General features: G+C 32.0%; 2 protein-coding genes across 2 annotated transcripts; both read right to left on the bottom strand.

The window, feature by feature from the left end:
• Positions 1 to 57: 57 nt before the first annotated feature.
• LOC148625249 (golgin subfamily A member 5-like) lies at positions 58 to 18,538 on the bottom strand. Its single transcript, XM_088568657.1, has 15 exons — positions 18,403 to 18,538; positions 17,462 to 18,020; positions 16,922 to 17,161; positions 13,102 to 13,321; positions 12,294 to 12,417; positions 11,711 to 11,807; positions 11,131 to 11,237; positions 10,560 to 10,727; positions 10,107 to 10,235; positions 9,438 to 9,536; positions 8,772 to 8,921; positions 7,951 to 8,026; positions 6,936 to 7,032; positions 6,435 to 6,498; positions 58 to 3,626 (listed from the first exon to the last, which is right to left on the bottom strand). Exons 2-15 carry the CDS (start codon positions 18,003 to 18,005, stop codon positions 3,525 to 3,527), a joined length of 2,217 nt encoding a protein of 738 aa, XP_088424783.1. The 5' UTR covers positions 18,006 to 18,020; positions 18,403 to 18,538; the 3' UTR covers positions 58 to 3,524.
• LOC148625250 (uncharacterized) lies at positions 14,422 to 15,822 on the bottom strand. The gene is made up of 2 exons (XM_088568663.1): positions 15,084 to 15,822; positions 14,422 to 14,868 (listed from the first exon to the last, which is right to left on the bottom strand). Exons 1-2 carry the CDS (start codon positions 15,681 to 15,683, stop codon positions 14,542 to 14,544), a joined length of 927 nt encoding a protein of 308 aa, XP_088424789.1. The 5' UTR covers positions 15,684 to 15,822; the 3' UTR covers positions 14,422 to 14,541.
• Positions 18,539 to 18,556: the final 18 nt, after the last annotated feature.

The following is an 18,556-nucleotide window of genomic DNA, read 5'->3' as shown; positions in this document are numbered from 1 at the left end:
ACTCTCTGAAGGTCGATAATATGTACTTTCCAGAACCAGATAAAAAAACTAACACCATTATTCAAATTTTATCTTTATTTCCCTCATAGTCAGAACACTATGTGTTTTGACCCTGATAAATAAATAACATTTCATTTATTTTGAATTTACATGTGTGAACAATACAACATATGAACTATACTTGACATGACCAGGCTGCCATAAACATAGTAGTTATATTTTTGAAAGCAGAATGTTGTTCTTTTCAGTTCCATTATTAATTGAAGGAAAAGAAAAGGCAGAATATCAGTATCTGAATGATCATTTTACAGCTATTTATATTTAACTTCAGGGAACAATGTTGGTCTTCCCTTGATTAAATGACAATCACCTGATGAACTTCCTCAGGAAAACAACAAAATACAATTGGAAAAAAAGATTTAAACTTCCTATCAAACTTTATATTTAAATACCTATGAAATACTGTGAAAGTACTTTAATTCGTGGGTACCAAATTTCAGGGTTTAGGGAAAAATTACCAGTTTGTAGATTCTTGAATTTGTGGATTTGACAACTCTTTTATATAAATGAATACGTAGGAAATTTCCTTTTTGTTTGGAACCAAATTTTGTGGTTTACCTAACCCACGCACAGCACAAATATTGGTACCATACGAATAATAATACCTTCACAGAAGTAGAAAATTCTCCTTTTAAAATGTCTTGTTAACAACCTCAGACATTTCATCAGACTTTGGTCTTTTAACTGATGGAAGGCCAATTCTATTCACTAATGTTAAATGTTATTCGCTTTTATTCTTCAAGTTCTTTAGCAGCTTTTACAAGGAGTACAAGCTTAAAAGAATACTAAATAATTAGAGACAATAAAAAACTAGTTTCTCTGACTCATAATTCAAAAATATTGCACATCATTTGACTGTAAATTTGAAAAGAAACTAATTTACAGTATAAAATTTCATGTGTAACATTTTTTTGTAGAGTTGCCTTCAAGATCATAATTTCTCTCATTGTTGACGATGTGATATCCATATATGATAAATGTATTACATGCACCTCAGTACAATAACAAACATAAGCAACATGCGTTGTTGTGCTAAGTAAACCCCCAATCCTATATATAGTGAAAAACGGTTAATCCCATCAGGGGCTTAGCTCCCTTTATGCCGAAAAACTGTTGTGTACACATAAAAAAGTCAGTAAAAAAATCACTCTTTACGTTAAAGGGGGGTACTTTATACTATTATTGGGTGCTCCAACATACTTGAGAGATATACAGACCAGACAAGATAGTCCCTATTTCCATTCACTTTTTAACTGATATGTCGCTATCATGCTGAGCATTAGACTTTCATGTTATAATAGTACAAAATCAAAAATGTTTCTCATGAAAATAATTTTTTTCTGACTATAGTTTAATGGTAAGTAAATTGCCAGAATGCAGGATTTTGCACCATTTGCCCCAAAGCTTATTGAGGGCCTTGAGCGTCCCCCAGAACCCTTACAATAAAGCCACCTGTGAGGTGGGCAGGGTTGTGAATAATGGTTTGCATATGTATCATTTCGGCTTAGCTACGCCCCTGCCCATGAAACAAGATTTTCAAATCAATCTATTAATTGGGAGCCAAGACAATTGTGATTAAAAACGGACAGACAAGGTGATACCACCCACTCATTAGTGGGGGTATAAAAAAAAATTGCCAGTAAATAAACAAAATTTACAAAGTTAAATCAAAACAAAACTTTCATATGCATATATTATAATATAATAGAATATATTGGTAAGATGCATGCAAGACAATAATAAAAAGGATGAAACATTACAAAATATGATTAATTCATTGGTTCTTCTGGAGAAATGGTGATACTAATGATGTAAGTTTATTGCATGAAAACATAAATGAATATTGTATTATTCAAAGTAAAACTGCACAAGCTTAGATGTGCAATATAGTTGTTATAAGACACTATACATGCAATTTTTTTTGGGAGATAACAAAATCAGATATTCTAAAAGGTCAATTCATTATTTTAAAATATTTAAACACTTGCAAATTTTAATGAATTTTATCTATGTTCAATACGGGAAATTTTCTTGAACTATAATGTACATTCTCAAATATCAAGTTAACATTTTTTTCAAATAAAAAAATGGGCCCTAAAATAATCTGTATATGGTTTGGCTTGATCTTAACCTAAGGGCTCTTGTAGGCATATTAACAGCATGTATGAATGTAAATAATATAAAGTATGTAAATAATATAAATTTGATTATAATGTAGGTAATGTGACAACAGTTCTTCTGGTGAAAATGTTTCAAAGACAATCCGGAAACAAAACATTACAATTTTGTCCAAAATAAGTCAATAAAAAAGAGCATCTAATCGTACATTAAATGATACCCTAACATGTTGCCAACAAATTTTTGGGGGTAAAAACAGCTTAAAATGGCCGTAACTTTTAAGTAAATAATCCAATCAAACTGGAATATGAACTTTATCTCTATTTGATGATACTCAATAACTATATAAAGTTTGGAAAAGAAACTGTCTGGGGAAGGACAGACAAACTTTTTAGAGGGTGTCACACAATACCATGCCACTTTGTAGGGCAGGGTATAGAAACATAGCTGTACTTTACAACAGCACAGCCTTAAGGATAAAAAGACTGGTATAATTTTTTTTATATTTTGGATGAGCACACTGATCTATCTGTTTGAAAAGATGAATGAGCTGTGCTAACCCAGCCAGTACTGTGCTTATTTAAGGGGAACAATTACAACTAAAAATTTGCTTTTGTTATATTGACAGTAGACTTGATTCACAAGGGTACTTACTGTTCTGTAGCCTATACTACACATCTTATGAAAAACTTGCCAGTAATTATAATATACAAATTTAATTTCTGAAATAGTTTACTCATTACTTTTTGCAGAATATTTGGTTGAACATACTGAATATTTTTTGTTAAAATGTAACCTGAAAAAAAAACCATGTAAGTTTTACTTAAGATATTTAGAATGAACTTTAGAAAAATGAACATCAGTATGATTGATTGATTGTTGGGGTGTAACGTCCAAGCAGCAATATTTCAACTATATTCAGGTGAAGTCTATTGTCATAATAACAATAGTAAAGTAAAAATTCTAAAGTTGCAAACTTACATTTGGAACATGAAGTTTAGTTGTACATGGTGGATATATATAGTGAAAGCTGTAAAGAATCAATAAATTTATGATTCTACTCAACATTATTAACTTTTATCTACAAACATAGCTTTCAAAGTTTGAGAGGCTATATTTTTTTAAACAACCTATCTTTAATGATCATCCACCATAACCATGATAACAGAGTGCTTTCTAAAAACTAAATGCAGCATCTCCGCTTTCATGAGATCATGAAATGTTCCTTCAGAAGCTGAAAATGCATGACAATAATACCCAATTATGAAACTTGTCCTCAGCATATAACAGTTTTGACATGATCATATCACATAGTTATCACAGAGTTAGAATGTGGCATTGTTGGTCTATGGCGTATGGGCCGGTTGTTGAGGCCCATTAACATCAGCTCCATGAATCTCTGGTTGATATGTCATTAGTACTACCATAACCCATAAATGGAGCAAGGCCTGAAAAATATGAAATAGGACACATTAGTACAAAGATTAAGCTTTTTAAAAAAAATTTCAGTCATGTAAAATAGTTCAAATGTATTTATACCTTATGCATTGTAACAACAAAGACACAGATCTTAATTTGGCTTGTGATTAAATGTTTGTCCAGAGTCTGATGAGAGTGAAAGTGATCAAAGAACTTTTAAATTGAGACATTTAGACAAAGTTTCAGAAAAAAGGTTTTTTTCTTACCCCTTCTTTGTCCTTCATCCCTCAAAGGGAAGGACCAATACATTACCCGTCATATCAATCAAAAATCATTCTTAGCCTAACTCTGGTGTTATGAAACCTTGTGATACAATTTCATAGTGATCCATACATAGATATTATATTAAGTTTTATAAAATGCTTGCTTCTGGCTCTTTTTTTTTTTTATTGCTTTCCCTAAATAATACAGGTTCCAATCCCAAAAAAAATCAACCAAAATCTTTCCTATCTTATGGTACAATTTCATAGAGAGCCATACACCTTAAGTTGCCCTTAACACAACTTGAAAATTAAAAAATAATCCTGAAATATTTATAAAGTTATTTAACTAAATTCCAAAAGTCTACGGATGCCATCAACATCAACATAAATGACGACAGCTCCATATACAATTGCAATTTTTACTGTCGTAGATAAATGTTAATCCAGTAAAAATAATGGTGTATTTATCCAATCTTGACACATGTCTCATTTTACATCAGGACTAAATCTAATTAAAAGACGATCTTTCATCACAACTGTTTTTCTCACTGAAACATAGCAGAAAACTGGGAGCAATTCAAGATTGACCATAATTTAGAGTATTGGACACACAGTTAACAGGATTGTAGATATATAACTTTTCAAAGTCAAAGCATATAGGAGGGTCTTGACATGTAATCCATCAAGATATCTCAAAAGCAGAAAATCTGCTTAGAATTTAGAAAGTCCAGAAAAAAGTGCATGGGGAAAGATAAAAGGATGATAGGGCAGATGGACAGATTTGAAAAAAACTATCATTAATTGTCGAATGGGCTCTGTTATATTCCAGAATAGTTCATGATGTTCTTCCTCCCTTTTAGTGTCTCTTTGACAAACCTTTGATCTGTCACTGGTGATCCAATTAATTTCCCATGGTCCAGACATTGTAGGTTCTAAGCTTAATCAGTTTTAAATTTACACTATGGGGTAACATGGTCTAATTCCTAAACAAAGACCCTCCTTGACAAATTTATAGAACACATTTTTTTAATGGTGCTCAAAAACAAATAAGTGAAGGAATTTATTTCCTATTTTGTCTCCTATGCAAAAAAAGACTGTACCTCTACCATTTATGATTCAAGTACAGACCCTAAGATAACCAGTACCAGATAACTATTATTTTAAATATGGGCATGGGTTTCCAGTGTTGTGTGGACAGAGTACTAAATTCAGTGACTCTCCTAACAAAACATTCTAAAAAAATGACACTAATGATTAATGTCAAACCTGTGATGATTGAAATTAAGCAAACATGGCCACCAGAAAAAGAAAATAAGCTGTACTTTTGAACTAGAAAATAGTGTAAGTACTTTTAATCCTATTTATATTAAATCAGAAATGCAAATAATGCACTTGAACATCATACCAAAATGGGAAAAATCTCTGTAAAATTACCAAAAATATACAACAATCTAAATAAATCGCAATGGAAAGCCTTAAAAAATGTACTATCATTATCAGTATTTTCAATACTCAATCATACTTTGAGAACGGTATAACCCAATTAAATTCTGTATACTATGAGCAATTCATCAGATACAAACTTAAGAGAAATTCATGATATGATACAGAGGATCACAATTACCAACCAAAAATATTTAATTGCAGATCACATAAAACAGGAACTTTTATACCACTGCTATTTATGATTAGAAGCACACATAACATTAATTCAATACACAACAACACAATATGTCCCATGAATCTCCAACTAGCATTGGTAATCATAGTAACAAGTGTCGATAAGTCGTTAGCACAACTACTTCAAAAAACAAGACCAAAGAAATAAAAGAGTTTTACCTCAAAAAGTAAAGAAACTAAAATATAAACTTATTAAGCAATTTCAAAACCAAAAATAATCCAAAAATGTACTTATAAACTGATATCTGGAAAAATATTCCTTGGAAACTATTTTGATACAAAGGGTAGATAATTCAACTAATTATCAGTCTTGCAAAGTTAACTTGAATAGAAAATACTATATACTGACAGACAAATAGGGTGATTTCTAAATACCCCTCCCTTAAATACTTAAGGAGATAATGAAAACTTCAACTAATGCACATGTAGTACTGCTTAGGATAAATAAAAAGTCAATTTCCTAATAATAAGTTGAGGGACTCCAAATAGATGATGAAGAATGAAAGTATTGATCATGTATAGGTACTTGTGATATGGTGCCCCTATTACAGGAATCTTAATGGATAAGAATTTCAGCAATAATTTTTCTCGTTTTCTACTTTTTGTATTAATTTGCATCAGAATATATGCAAAATTACAGAGGAAACCCATCTGGAATATACTTGGGTTGACTAATATATCAGATTGGGAGATTACTGATCAGAGGTACCGCTTTCGTCTTGACTCAGGTGTTTTCTGACATTACAATGGCAGCAAGATAAAAGAGTATCATTTGTGTGTTATGGATTCACTACATTATCATATAATGGTATAGGTTAAGTCAAGAATTTCAAGGAAAACATTTATTCCAATCAACATTTGTACTTAGAAAAGCCTAAAGAGATGGTTCCTTACCATATAAAATATTATCAGGATTCTCCACATTGGGTTTCTTCTGAGGAACACACCAAGTCTAACACTGCAATCAAAAAGACATATAGAAGATGGTAAAGGGTTATAATTGATTACATTGGTATTTTTTTCAGAATCTACTATTTTCTAAAGTTTGGAATGTAATTATAATTGATAGTCTATAATTTTGTGGTTTAGTGATACATGTTTTTACTGGATTGTATAGGGAGTTTTCATATGACCACCTAGTTATCCACAGAAATTAACCTTTCTTTTTTTAATTTAGACTCATGTAAACATTTGTGTTGATTGAACTATATCTCTTCAACAATATCGCTTTCATCACATCAATATGTTATTATAATTTTTATATTGACAGGTGTAATGTAGGTTTAATAAAACCATACATTTCCCTTTAACGACTGATGAAAAGGTTTGATATTCCATCAATGTTAACATTATTCATATGTATTTTTTTTTATTCCAATACTGTTAAAATATTACCTAAACTTATCAATAGATGACACAGCTCTTTTCATCTTTCTAGTGACTTCAGCATCAGTTGGAGTTTCTCTCATAAAGGCAGGCAATCTCTGTCGAACTGAAATTATGTAATGTTAATATGAATGTAAAGGATTATTAATCATATGAGTTCTCTTGAAACTTTCAAATTTACTTCACAATGCTGAGTTCAATACTTTTGGGAAGTAAAGTAAAATACTACTTATAAATACTGTTCTTCAACTAAACAATTTCATCCTTACATTTGAAAATTGTGAAGAATTAGTAGATAAGTATAAAATAATAAAGTTTCGCCATTATCACAGTGTGCTTGATACATTGAGATGTGGTGATACTGACACTTTGTTCTGTTTATCTATAATGTCACAGTCTTTATGACTTTTTGTAGTCGGTAATGACTGAATTGTAAGTATTATTTTAGTATCACAGTAGTACTACAGTAACATGAGACAGGAAACATCAGGCCGTAAAAACAAAAGATAATGTCAAACCTTCTGTGAAATTATTATTGTTCATGAGGAATCAGTTTATGTGGTTTTCATGGATCTGGTAAACCACAAAATTTGGTTCCCAACAAAATTCATTTGTTAGATGGGGTTGTCAAATCTACTTATTCAAGAATCTTATAACAAACATTTTTTCCCTACACCACGAAAATGGTTACCTATGAATAAAAGTACTTTTATAGTATCTGATGGTCAAACCAACTGACAACTTCTTTTCTTTCATTTTTAAACATGTAACTGCAAGGGACAGAGTTGGTCTTCTTTAGATTCAATGACCATTACCTGATGAACTGCCTTAGGTAGACAACTGGACAACTGACAAGAAGGTTTTAACTGTCTGTTATTTGTAGGTATTAAAATCTATATCTGACTGTGCACATCTTCTTCTCCATTATTCACTTAAATACCAGTTCAGTGGTCATTCAATTAAAAGCAAATCACCTGAACCTAATTATTTTACTCACTACAATACATGTATTATAGTAACATACCTTCATCGTCATCATGTACATTGACAACTGTGGTATTGGTCCGCAATGAGGAAGACTGTACGTCTTTATATTGTTGCTTCAAGAGAAATTTTTTCAATAGCTAAATTTAGCAAGTACTAAAAATTTACACTAACTCAAAGGTTCTTAGGTTATTTCTGTACATAAAGAATTCCGCAAGTGAATTTTAGCAAGAGAATAATTTTACAAGCCTGTTTTCATGTAGCATTTAGCAGGTTTTCCCCATTAAATTCCATATATTTTGAACTCATTTACTGGTACTTGCAAATAACGGCTGTAAGTTTATGCTCACCAATTCAATTTAAATTATGTAAGATTTTATCATACTTAGAAAATAAATAGTTCAGTCATAAGAGGTGGTTTAATTGTTCTATAAACAGCAGTGATTACCAGTATTGATTTTTCCCATTGACATTGAGTTGAAGATGATAATGTTTCACAAAAAAAAAAAAAAAAGGAATGAAAATAAATATATAATTATTACACAAGTAAAAGACAAGAGAAGGATTGTTGTTGACACCTTACTATATACCCTTGAAGGAACACGAATGAAGAACAAAAGAACAATATAACTTTTCAGTCAAAGACCAAATGTCTGCATACATCATTAACAATGAAACTGGACTAAACAGAACCCATTTCTGACTGTAGAATTTGTTCAGTTTAGCCAGATGTTCAGGTCGTCCATGTAAAAATATATGATTTCACTGACACACTGGGACATAACAAGAGTCTGAAACCTAAATGTTTTGGTTTATTCAGGGTTTGGTTAAGAAAAGTTTCACTTTACATGTACTACATACCTCTAATCTTTCTAACTGTAGAGATAGAGAATTTTTCTCTGTACTCAGTGATTCCAGCATTGTTTGTTTTTGTATTAAGCTCTCTGTTAATGATCTGACCCGAGATTCTAATTCACCCTCTGTTGATGTGCTCATAGTTTTTGTCGTCAACTAAAACATCAAATAAACAATTATCCTTCGAATTTACCTTATTCTGTGATAGTTTTGTTAAAATGTTTCGTTTTGTTGTAGAAATCAAAAGGATTGGAAACAATTAAAAGCATACTTAGAAAGTCCTCTCCATAATACAATTATGATAATATGATACACACATGACACATGAAAGATAAAACAACAAATAAAACAAGCTAACAATGAAATAAAAGGAGATGGTTTCAAAAAATGAAAAAGCAAATTTCTTTATAAAAAGTTTAGCTCAGATTTTTTGTAAGACTGAAAAATGTCAGTTATTCCATCAGTGTTTGAGTAAAAAAAAAAACAACAATAAACTAGAGAAACTGTAAGCAAAGCTGACTAATGGATATCTCTTGCTCCCAACATAACAAAAATATACATAAGATTGTCAAACAGAAGTTGATGTCACTAGAGTCTGAAGTCTAATCCTACAATATAGCATACCTACATTAAAATTCAACCTTGGAAAATAAAGTCTCTAAAAATACTAACCTGGTTGCGTAATTTTTCCACTTCAGTCTCTCTTTCAGAAATTTTATTCTGGAAAGCAGCTTTCTGTTTACTCATTTCTTCTATTGAGTACTGGAGCTCCTAAAATTACAGCACAAATAAACATAAACATGGAACAGCCGTCAAATTGGCTTACAACAAATGCCTCATCTATATAAAGTCACACACTGAATTTGAGATCATTCTTTCTACAATGAGCTGAAATTTTTTGACAAAATTTTCTTTATCATTTCAAAAATCTAATGAGACAGGAAGTTGATATTGGACTGCATCCAAAATCATGTTACATATGCCTCATATATATAAATCCACACACCAAACTTGAAATCAATCCAACCATTGGAAGTTGAGATAATTGCAACAATATTCGGACAGACAGATGTACAAGATGATTCCAATACATTATCCACTTGCTGAGTGGGGATATTATACAAATGAAAAAAATGTACGAAAGTAAATACAGTCCAGAGGATTGAACTTTCACCTTTCTCACCTTAAAGTAAAAAACGAACTTACATACTCCCCATTTACTCCCTGGCAGATTATCATCTAGCAATGTAAACAAGGGCAGGGAACAACTTAAATACAATTTTTATTCAGATTACAGATCATAATCCAAGTTTATATGATTGTACTGTTAATTCAGCCTACCTGTTTCTGTTTGAGTAATTCCTGTTCAGAGTCAACCCTCCTCCGGTTTTCTTCCTGTAAGTTTTCTTCTAATGACTTTATCTGTTCATTGGCAGAATCACTGTCTTGCTGTAACTGTGTCTCCATTTCCTACAGTATTATTCAAATATTTCAAAATATATGTACAAATAATGGCAACAAAATTTTCTATTTTCTTAGATTCAATTATGAACATGATCAAGTTTCATTTTTTTGAAATTCAACTGATTTTTCTGCTTGTTGTAAAATTGATAGTTTTTATGTTACAATGTTTTTGTGTGTATAGTATATTTACATGTAATATAGAATCTCTTCTCATGAACTTCCCATCTTTTTTTTTTTTTATACCTCTTTTCTAATGAGAATTATTTCCGATAAAATCTTGATCTTTCAAACTTACAATTTAAAAACTTAGAAAAGAAAATAAACGTTTACCTGGAGTTCTACTCTGAGATTGTCAACAGTCATCTTTGATTGTTGTAACTCTTCCCTAAACATGTCACGCTCCTGCTTGACGGAGTCATATTCCAGGTTGGACACACCCACTGACTCTCCTGATGCACCTGAACCTTCTCGTAGACTGGCAATTAGTCTTTCTTTAGACTGAATTAAGAAAAGAAATTATTTCAACTTCCAGAAAGCAAGTTTTAAATACTATTTTTTTGTTTTTTTTTAATATAGTCGGAGTTTTACAAAAATCCTCCTACATCACCACATGACTAGAGTTCAAAGGTTTTTCTTTATTTTTTTAAAACATATATCAATTCCTCCATTTATATGATAACAGCAAAACAGCATTTCTTCCACACTCACTCTAGCAGATAACCTTATGTGTTATTACTTTTGAATATGTTAAATGGTATTTATTAAATTATCACAATTTTTCACTTCTCAATGCCAGGAATAATAAAGAAAAAAAATCAACTTCTTTCCACAATAATCTTTAAATGTTTCAACCATTAGGTGTAAATGTACCTCATGGTGCATCCTTTGCAGAAAAGATTACCTGAAGTATCCTTGTTGCCTTTTCTTTGTATTCTGTTAATTCCTGCTTGGCACTTTCTAGATTGTGTCTTGCTAGCTTCAACTGATTTGTAAGGTCATGAACTTTCGCTACAAAAAAATCAGATCAAATGATTTGAAAATTCTGCCTATTTCTTCAAAGATCACTTAAACCCTGTAACTAGACAGAATTGGATATATCAATTCACAAATAAAGGTGCATTAATCTCTAAGTGTTTTTATTCATGTTAACTACATCTATATATGGTATATTGACTATTTCACTAACAACACAGTTTTTGTACTACATTATTATACATGCAGTTTCATGTTCTGATAATAAATGTATTTCAATTGTATCTTTTTTATTGTATCTAAGAAAAATAAAAAAAATGCCTCAAATATCTTCACACTGCGCTGGAAAGCATAGTTAGCTTTAAATGAATTCAACAAACATTATATAGGGTTTAGAAGCCAAATTGTTGATAGATAAAAGAAGAACAATATGTCTACCCTAGAAAATGACAGAAATTTTTTCAATGAAATTTTCAATGAGACATTGATCAAAGTTATCAAAATGATACCTCTATCATCGGCAGCCTTTTTCTCAGCAGCAGTAAGGGCATCTGTAAAGGATTTCTGTTCCTTCTCTAACTTACTTTGTCTGTCACTGGATTCAAGCTATAATATAGATAAGTATCATGTTATCTACAATCCTGATAACTTTTGGATGGTATCCATCAAAAGAAATCTCTCCAGTTTAGACCATGGCTTAGTATTACACAGCACTGGCTTCTGACTAAGTGTAAATATTCCTTTTTCAATAGGCTGAAAAGGACTGAATTTCATTGAACTAACTTTAACTTGACCTGTAATCTATGAAGATTTTTTTTCATGAATACATGTATTACATGTACTAAGTCCAAGGCCAAACATTTCTTAAAAAAAACAGTGAAGCAGGACAAAAAGAAACCTTACTTCATAACAAATCACGATACCCATACCAAATATTATAAAGAACTCAAAATAAAAGTCTGGAATTCTATTTGTTACATTCTTATTCCACTTGGTAGCATGGATATAAACATTATGATCAAAATAATACAAGGTTACAGGCAAATAGAGAGACTGATTTTTCTTCTTATTGTCTAAGTTTGGCGACATTACCTGAGCTTGTTTATATGCCTCTTGTTCCCTTTTTAAAGCATCCTCAACTTCTACTAGTTTCTGTTTCAGTGAGTCCAGAGCTTGACTGTGCATTCCACTGGAATCTGTGTGGTCTTGGAGGATTCTACAATATAGTATAATATAACGATTGACAATCTAAGGTCCTCTTTAGTTTTTATTCATATTTTTAAACAATAAAGATTCTTTAAAAATTTACATTTTCACGAAATAGAGCACTGAAACAAAAAATCATCTTTTGCTACATGTCATGATGAGGTTTGTTTAGTTAAAGTATGTTGCTAGCTGTATTATTATCCAATTTTTTCTTTGCCTTGACTTCCAAAGCAAGTGAACTTTTTGTTGTAGATGCTCAGGCATTTTTTGAACATCCCAAAATCCATTCTCTAGCCATTAAAAAATGGAACTTAACACAACAAAAGTAATATTTGTACAAAACAAACTTGACCTTTTGTCACATGAAAAACACATCCAAATCTGAAAAGGATCTGCCAAATGCTTTTCAAGTTTTTGCATGGACAATAGGCAAAGTCCAAATTTTTGCAACAAAAATGGCTACCACTTGGAAAAGAAAACAGCATCATTTATAACAATCAAAATTGACCTTCATTTTGTCAAATGAAAGAAAACATCCAAATCAGTAAAGAATCTGTACAATACTTTTCCAGTAACTGCATGGCCAATGTTTGCAGCAATAATAAGCAATTTTTTTCCTTTAAACACAGTTAAAAAGGGGTTTGGTTTATACAAGTGTCACTATATATACTCAAGTATTCAATCATTATTTTACCTTGATCTCTCCCCTTGAAGTCTATCTATCTCAGTCTTCCTGTTATGTAGGTCTTTATCTGCCTCCTCTAGCCTCACTCTAAGTACAGCCAGCTGAGAATCCTTAGCATTCAGTACTTCCATTAAGTCAGATTCACGTGACTGAAGCTCCCGTAGCATGTGATCTGTTTTGGATGAGGACCTGTTGTAGTCATCCATTTTCTTTTTAACACGTTGCAACTCTGAAATAAATTTTTACTAGAAGTAATGTGAGGAAATGACCATAAAGCGACATCCCTTACATTAATAGAATTTTTTTTTTAAACCAAAAAAAAAAACCAACAACAATAAATGACAACAATGGACATCAGTCATGAACCTGAGATAAGACATTAAGTAGCAGTCTTTTAAATATCTGACAGGAGATGATTCATGCATGTCAAAACTCCTCTTTCTTTTATTTTCTAATTCTGAAACAGTCTTGGTTTGCCATTCATATCATTATTCTTTTGAGACAAAAATTATACAGATTATATAGGAGTGTGGCATTTTCTAAGAGTAATTGTTAATTTTGTTAATTAAAGAGGGAGATTATGTATGTCTTTTTGCAAAAATTGAAAATACAAAATTGTATACATAAAAATACGGTATTTTTATGTATACAATTTTTTTGGCACCCTTTGGCTCTAATTTCTGAAAATCGGCGACAAAAAATGGCAGCTGGCCATTTTTCTGGTGACAGAATTTTGGAAGCCAGAGCAGCCCCTGAATACGGCATTACAGGCTAAAAAGCATTTTTTTTGGTTTTGTGGATTTTTTCTACACCATGTACCTTGTATCACCTCAAACATTGACATTGTCTCAATTTTATATGGAATGGTACATGTACAACTCATATTCAAACAAAACTACAGTGAAAATGCTACAAATAACTTGGAAGTTCTCTCAATAGTGTCTCTAATTACATGACTACAATCCAAAGTACATTTAATTTGTGAACCATACCATCTAGCAACACTATCATAATGACACATAGCCGCTTGATGATGCCAATTTAAATTTAAATCACTTACTATTGCTTTCCTTTCATGATCTGGAATGAGGTAAGTATGGTTGCTTGGTCTGGGTATGGGTGGTGTATGTTGTTTTAATAACAAAGAATCATATTAACTTCTCTGATGGTGTGCTGTTTATATTTGCTGATAATTTTTCATGAAAATGTTTCTTTTTGTATCTGAATATTTTTTTGTATTATAAGCTTCTTTTTTCTAGGGTTATATCAAAGCTTACATGAGTTATGATATACCACCATAAAATATTTTTTAAAATAATTATAAAGTTAATTTTCATCAAATTTATTCAATTAAACAACAAAACAAGATAACAATGCATTAAATATATACGATACAATAGCACTGATACAGTAAACAAAGCACTCAAAGTTCATATATTTCAAATATCTTCAGTAAGGCTGGTAGTAGGAGGTCCTGCTGTAGCGGTAAGACATCTTACGGAAGGTGATTACAGAACGTGAGCTGGTGTTGTGTGAACGGCTACGTTTATTGGCAAACCATTTCTTGACCTGTGTCTCTCGGATGTTGCCCTGGATAGAAATGTCGAGTATGGTTGCTGGGTCTGGGTACGGGTGGTGTATGTTGGCGTGGAACCATTCTTCCATGAGTTGGACAGCTTTCTGGGACAATACTGGTCGTGACTTGAGTGTAGTACGTCTAGTAGTGGTAGGCTCGGTACTGGTCTGGGAAACAGTCTGCTGCAGATTGCTAACACTCTGCTAAAATATAAAAAAGAGGTAATAAGTACATGTCAGAATATAACAGTCAAAATAAAATCTATGAAACAATATTGAAATGTTATTGTAAGATTTCCTACTAAGTTTTTTTTTTTATAAGCCAATTGTGAGAAATAAATCATCATTCAATTATTGAACTTGACTTTTGGTAACTTAATCATTTACTTATATATTAATGTTAAGCAATTATATACCTCAACTCTGTCTATTGCTTTGTGTAGTTGGTTATCATAGTGGCTGTTGATGGAGTATTGTAGTTGTGGTTTGGTGGCAGACTGGTGTAGAGCTTGGTATCTTTCTGTCTCGATGACAGCTGACTGGTATTTGAAGAAGCTAGAAAGCTGTGAAATCTCAGTTGGGTGGGTGGTCTCCAGTTTGGTAAACTGAAGCTGAAGTTGTTGTTCTCTGGCAAAAACACTCATCTTGGGTCTGAGTAGTTTGAGTAAGGTGTCTGGTCTGGTCTGTAGTTTGAGTTCAGCTTTGAGTAAGATGGTCAGTTCTGAGTAAAGCGGTTTCTCTGTGGGTGGAGGACCAAGTAGATCAGTGAGTGAGTCAGAGAGGCGAGTCTCAGTAACTGGTTCTGGTTCTTCAGCAGTGGCTTCAGCTAGGATTTCAGCAGCAAGGGCTTCATCATCAGTTTGAGTAGTTGTAATGGTCTCAGGTTGTGCTTGGTTGGTGGTTTCTGGTTGAATGGTTGCAGCAATTACATCCTCTAGAGTAGTGGTTGCAGTGATCTCTAGTGGAGCAGGAGACTTGACAGGGGATGCCAACAAAAAGTCAAGGAAGTCAGCCATTGTTAATATAATTGTTCAAGACTAGCACTAGTAGTATGACTTGGTGAATGAATTAGAAACACATGCATTGGTATTTATAGGTTGTCACAAGCTTGTGGAGCAAACTCTGTATTTCTATTGGCCAGAAGACTATGTGAACAGTTTTCATACATTCCCATTGTTCAATAAAAACAGCTTGGTATACTCAGTAAGCTAAAACAAAGCTAGCTTGGGTAGAACAATGGTTTTGCAATAATCACTTTAGTTTTTCCCTTTGATGTAGTAATCATTATTAATCATATGTCTAATTAGTTAATTATAACCTGAACAGTTGTTCAATCAATTCCTTTGATCAAGTAATAAATGTTGTAATCAATAACTTTGAAGTTATAATTAGTTCAATAACAAGATTCATTGATCTCTTAATCATTTCTTAACTAGGATACTTAAATTTGACCAATTCTAATAAGTGATTATAAGTGAAATTAAAAAAAAAAACATCATTATTTTGTTTAAATACACACAATCTTTTTCCACATATTTTTTTTTAAATTTGACAAATATTTGGGAATAAGATTATATTTTCATATTATCCAAATTTTGTTTTTCATGAAATAATTAGATGTAACATTTTATATTTAGGGTGAATACAAGGATTAAATACACACTTTACCAATATTTTGTTTTTCTTTATAATAAATATCTGAATATGATAATAATTTGTAAATTATAATGAAAATATAAAATAGTGAAAACAGAAAGAAAAATGCTTGATTTTTCTAAATTTTAGATGGAAGAAGGGCCATTTGTTGTTGTTTTTTTTAAGTGCCCAATAAATGAATTATTATAAATACTTTTATACTGAAGAAACTATCAACTGCCTTCATGCAAGAATTATGAACTACATATATTTAAAACAAAACGGAAATTTGAATTAAATTGTATTTTAGCCTTTGAACAAAATTGCATAAATAGCTAGATGTATGTATGGTCAAAATTGTAGGAAGTTTGATTGTACAAACGTTTAAGGTGATTTAATCCATAGCTACATATTTGTATTATATTCTATATTAGGGCAAAATTCACCATTACACATGATGCTTGACTCTATCTAAGATTTTGAAAACCATGAAAAAATTAAGAGGGTTCATTCTGTTTCAATGAAATTACCTTGATACACATAGTGTGGTGCAAGCCATTCTTGGTGTCGCAATTCCATTTTACATGAAGAAATAATGGCCCTTATATAATTACACTACCTGTTTCTGATTCTTTTGCCCTGTTCATAATTGAGGACATTTCCTGGTTTAAGGACTGTACTTCATTCTTTAACAATTTATTTTCAAGTTCTAAGGATGACAAATTGTGTGTGTCAGGTGGAGCTTCATGGTCTTGGTTACTATGCACACTGTTGCTAGGACTCTGATCCATCATGGCTTCTGCTAAAGTAGCAACATCAACATTTACATCTGCCTCTGAAGGACTTTCTCTTTCACTTCCTGATTTTAAAATATAGGAAAATTACAGAAAAATTAAATGTGTTCTGACAAAATTGTGTAAATCATTTTTTAAGATTTCTTAATTAGTTTACTGAAGCAGTTATGCATCTATGCATATACCAAAAATATGACAGAAAACATCTTTTGAATTGTTTTTAAACATCTATTTGTACTAGCATCACATTTCTTAACGGGTTTTTTACATTCAATAATCATGGAATGATATTTAAATTGCCATGGATACTTATGGTTATTTGCAATAAAAGGAGAAGCGACTGCAATTTAAATGTACAATTGTACCTGAACCATGTATTGAATCTACATGCACAATTGATGATCCCCCACTGTTAGAAGACGGTGGATTTTCTGGCACTTTACCACTTTTATTGGAAATAATAGATGATGTACTAGACTGTCTTGAATGCCGAGCACTACTTGTTGGCGTCATTTTCTTTTTTGAACCATCAAGCGGCTCACTGCTATTGAGGAAGTCAAACAAAGCCTCATCTGTATCTAGTCCTTTCTTCTTTGTACTGGGTGGTGTTGAGGTTGGGGCAGAAACTTGTGAAATGGGTTGTTTGCTGCCAGATCCTGCCTTTCCTGTTACAGATACATCCTGTGTTGTTTGTTGTACAGTGGCAGAGGTCTTAGCCAATAAATTTTGTCGAACTGGTTTACTGACAAATGATGATGAAGGATCTTGTTGTACAGGTCGTTGAATGCTCACTGCTGGTTCTGTAGGCCATGACTGTTTTTCAGGTGTTGTCAATGCATCTGCAGCTGACTGGTCTAGTTTGTTCAAAAGAAGCTCGGCCTTACCAGTAATACCTGACAACCATGACATTTTGTTTGGTCAATCCTGAAGGGAAAAATAAAGAAAATATTTATTAGTGTTTGTTGACGAATAACTGACTTTTATGGGGTTTGATCAGCAATTGAATGGATTCTGTGGACTAAGTCAAGTGAAAAATGTGATGGATTGTCTGGAATTCAGAAATTTCTGCTCTTGGCAGTCTTACCTGGTCGTTGGTTGGGTTGTTAGATAACAGGCGCTTGAAATTTTTAATTATAAATGCCACTTCTGCTTGAAGCCTCATTTTTTTAGTTGCATAAACCATTAAATATTGTAAGATTAGAAGCGCCTGCTATCACTCGCATCACAATCCGAATTTCTTGAAACAGTTAATTGATCTCGTTTTGATCAGCCTCTAGGCACCTGAAAAATCTAGTCTTAGTCTTACCATATATAAAACCCTGAACGAGGAAAAGTTGTAATGAAGTATAAATGTTTTCTTCGGTTTTAGCCAGTTTTTTTAACGTTTTATATATCAGCTTCTGCTTGAAGTCGAAAAACAAAAGCATATTGTTTCAAACGCAACAACGAATTCACGGTGA

This window comes from Perna viridis, chromosome 2, assembly GCF_037379345.1.
Source record: "Perna viridis isolate PV_CMFRI_1.1 ecotype Kerala chromosome 2, ASM3737934v1, whole genome shotgun sequence".
Taxonomy (NCBI): domain Eukaryota; kingdom Metazoa; phylum Mollusca; class Bivalvia; order Mytilida; family Mytilidae; genus Perna; species Perna viridis.
Note: the sequence above shows the minus strand (reverse complement) of the source record. Positions and strands in the feature narration are given on the sequence as shown.

Bases quoted from the DNA above. Each gene is read 5' to 3' on its own strand.
- LOC148625250 (XM_088568663.1), bottom strand. From the start codon at position 15,683: ATGGCTGACTTCCTTGACTTTTTGTTGGCATCCCCTGTCAAGTCTCCT. The intron at 14,869-15,083 runs GTATATAATTGC...ATATTTTAGCAG, and splicing joins AAGCAATAGACAGAGTTGAG to AGTGTTAGCAATCTGCAGCA.
- LOC148625249 (XM_088568657.1), bottom strand. From the start codon at position 18,005: ATGTCATGGTTGTCAGGTATTACTGGTAAGGCCGAGCTTCTTTTGAAC. The intron at 10,236-10,559 runs GTAAACGTTTAT...ATAATACTGTAG, and splicing joins ATCTCAGAGTAGAACTCCAG to GAAATGGAGACACAGTTACA. The intron at 6,499-6,935 runs GTAATATTTTAA...TTTTGATTGCAG, and splicing joins TCATCTATTGATAAGTTTAG to TGTTAGACTTGGTGTGTTCC.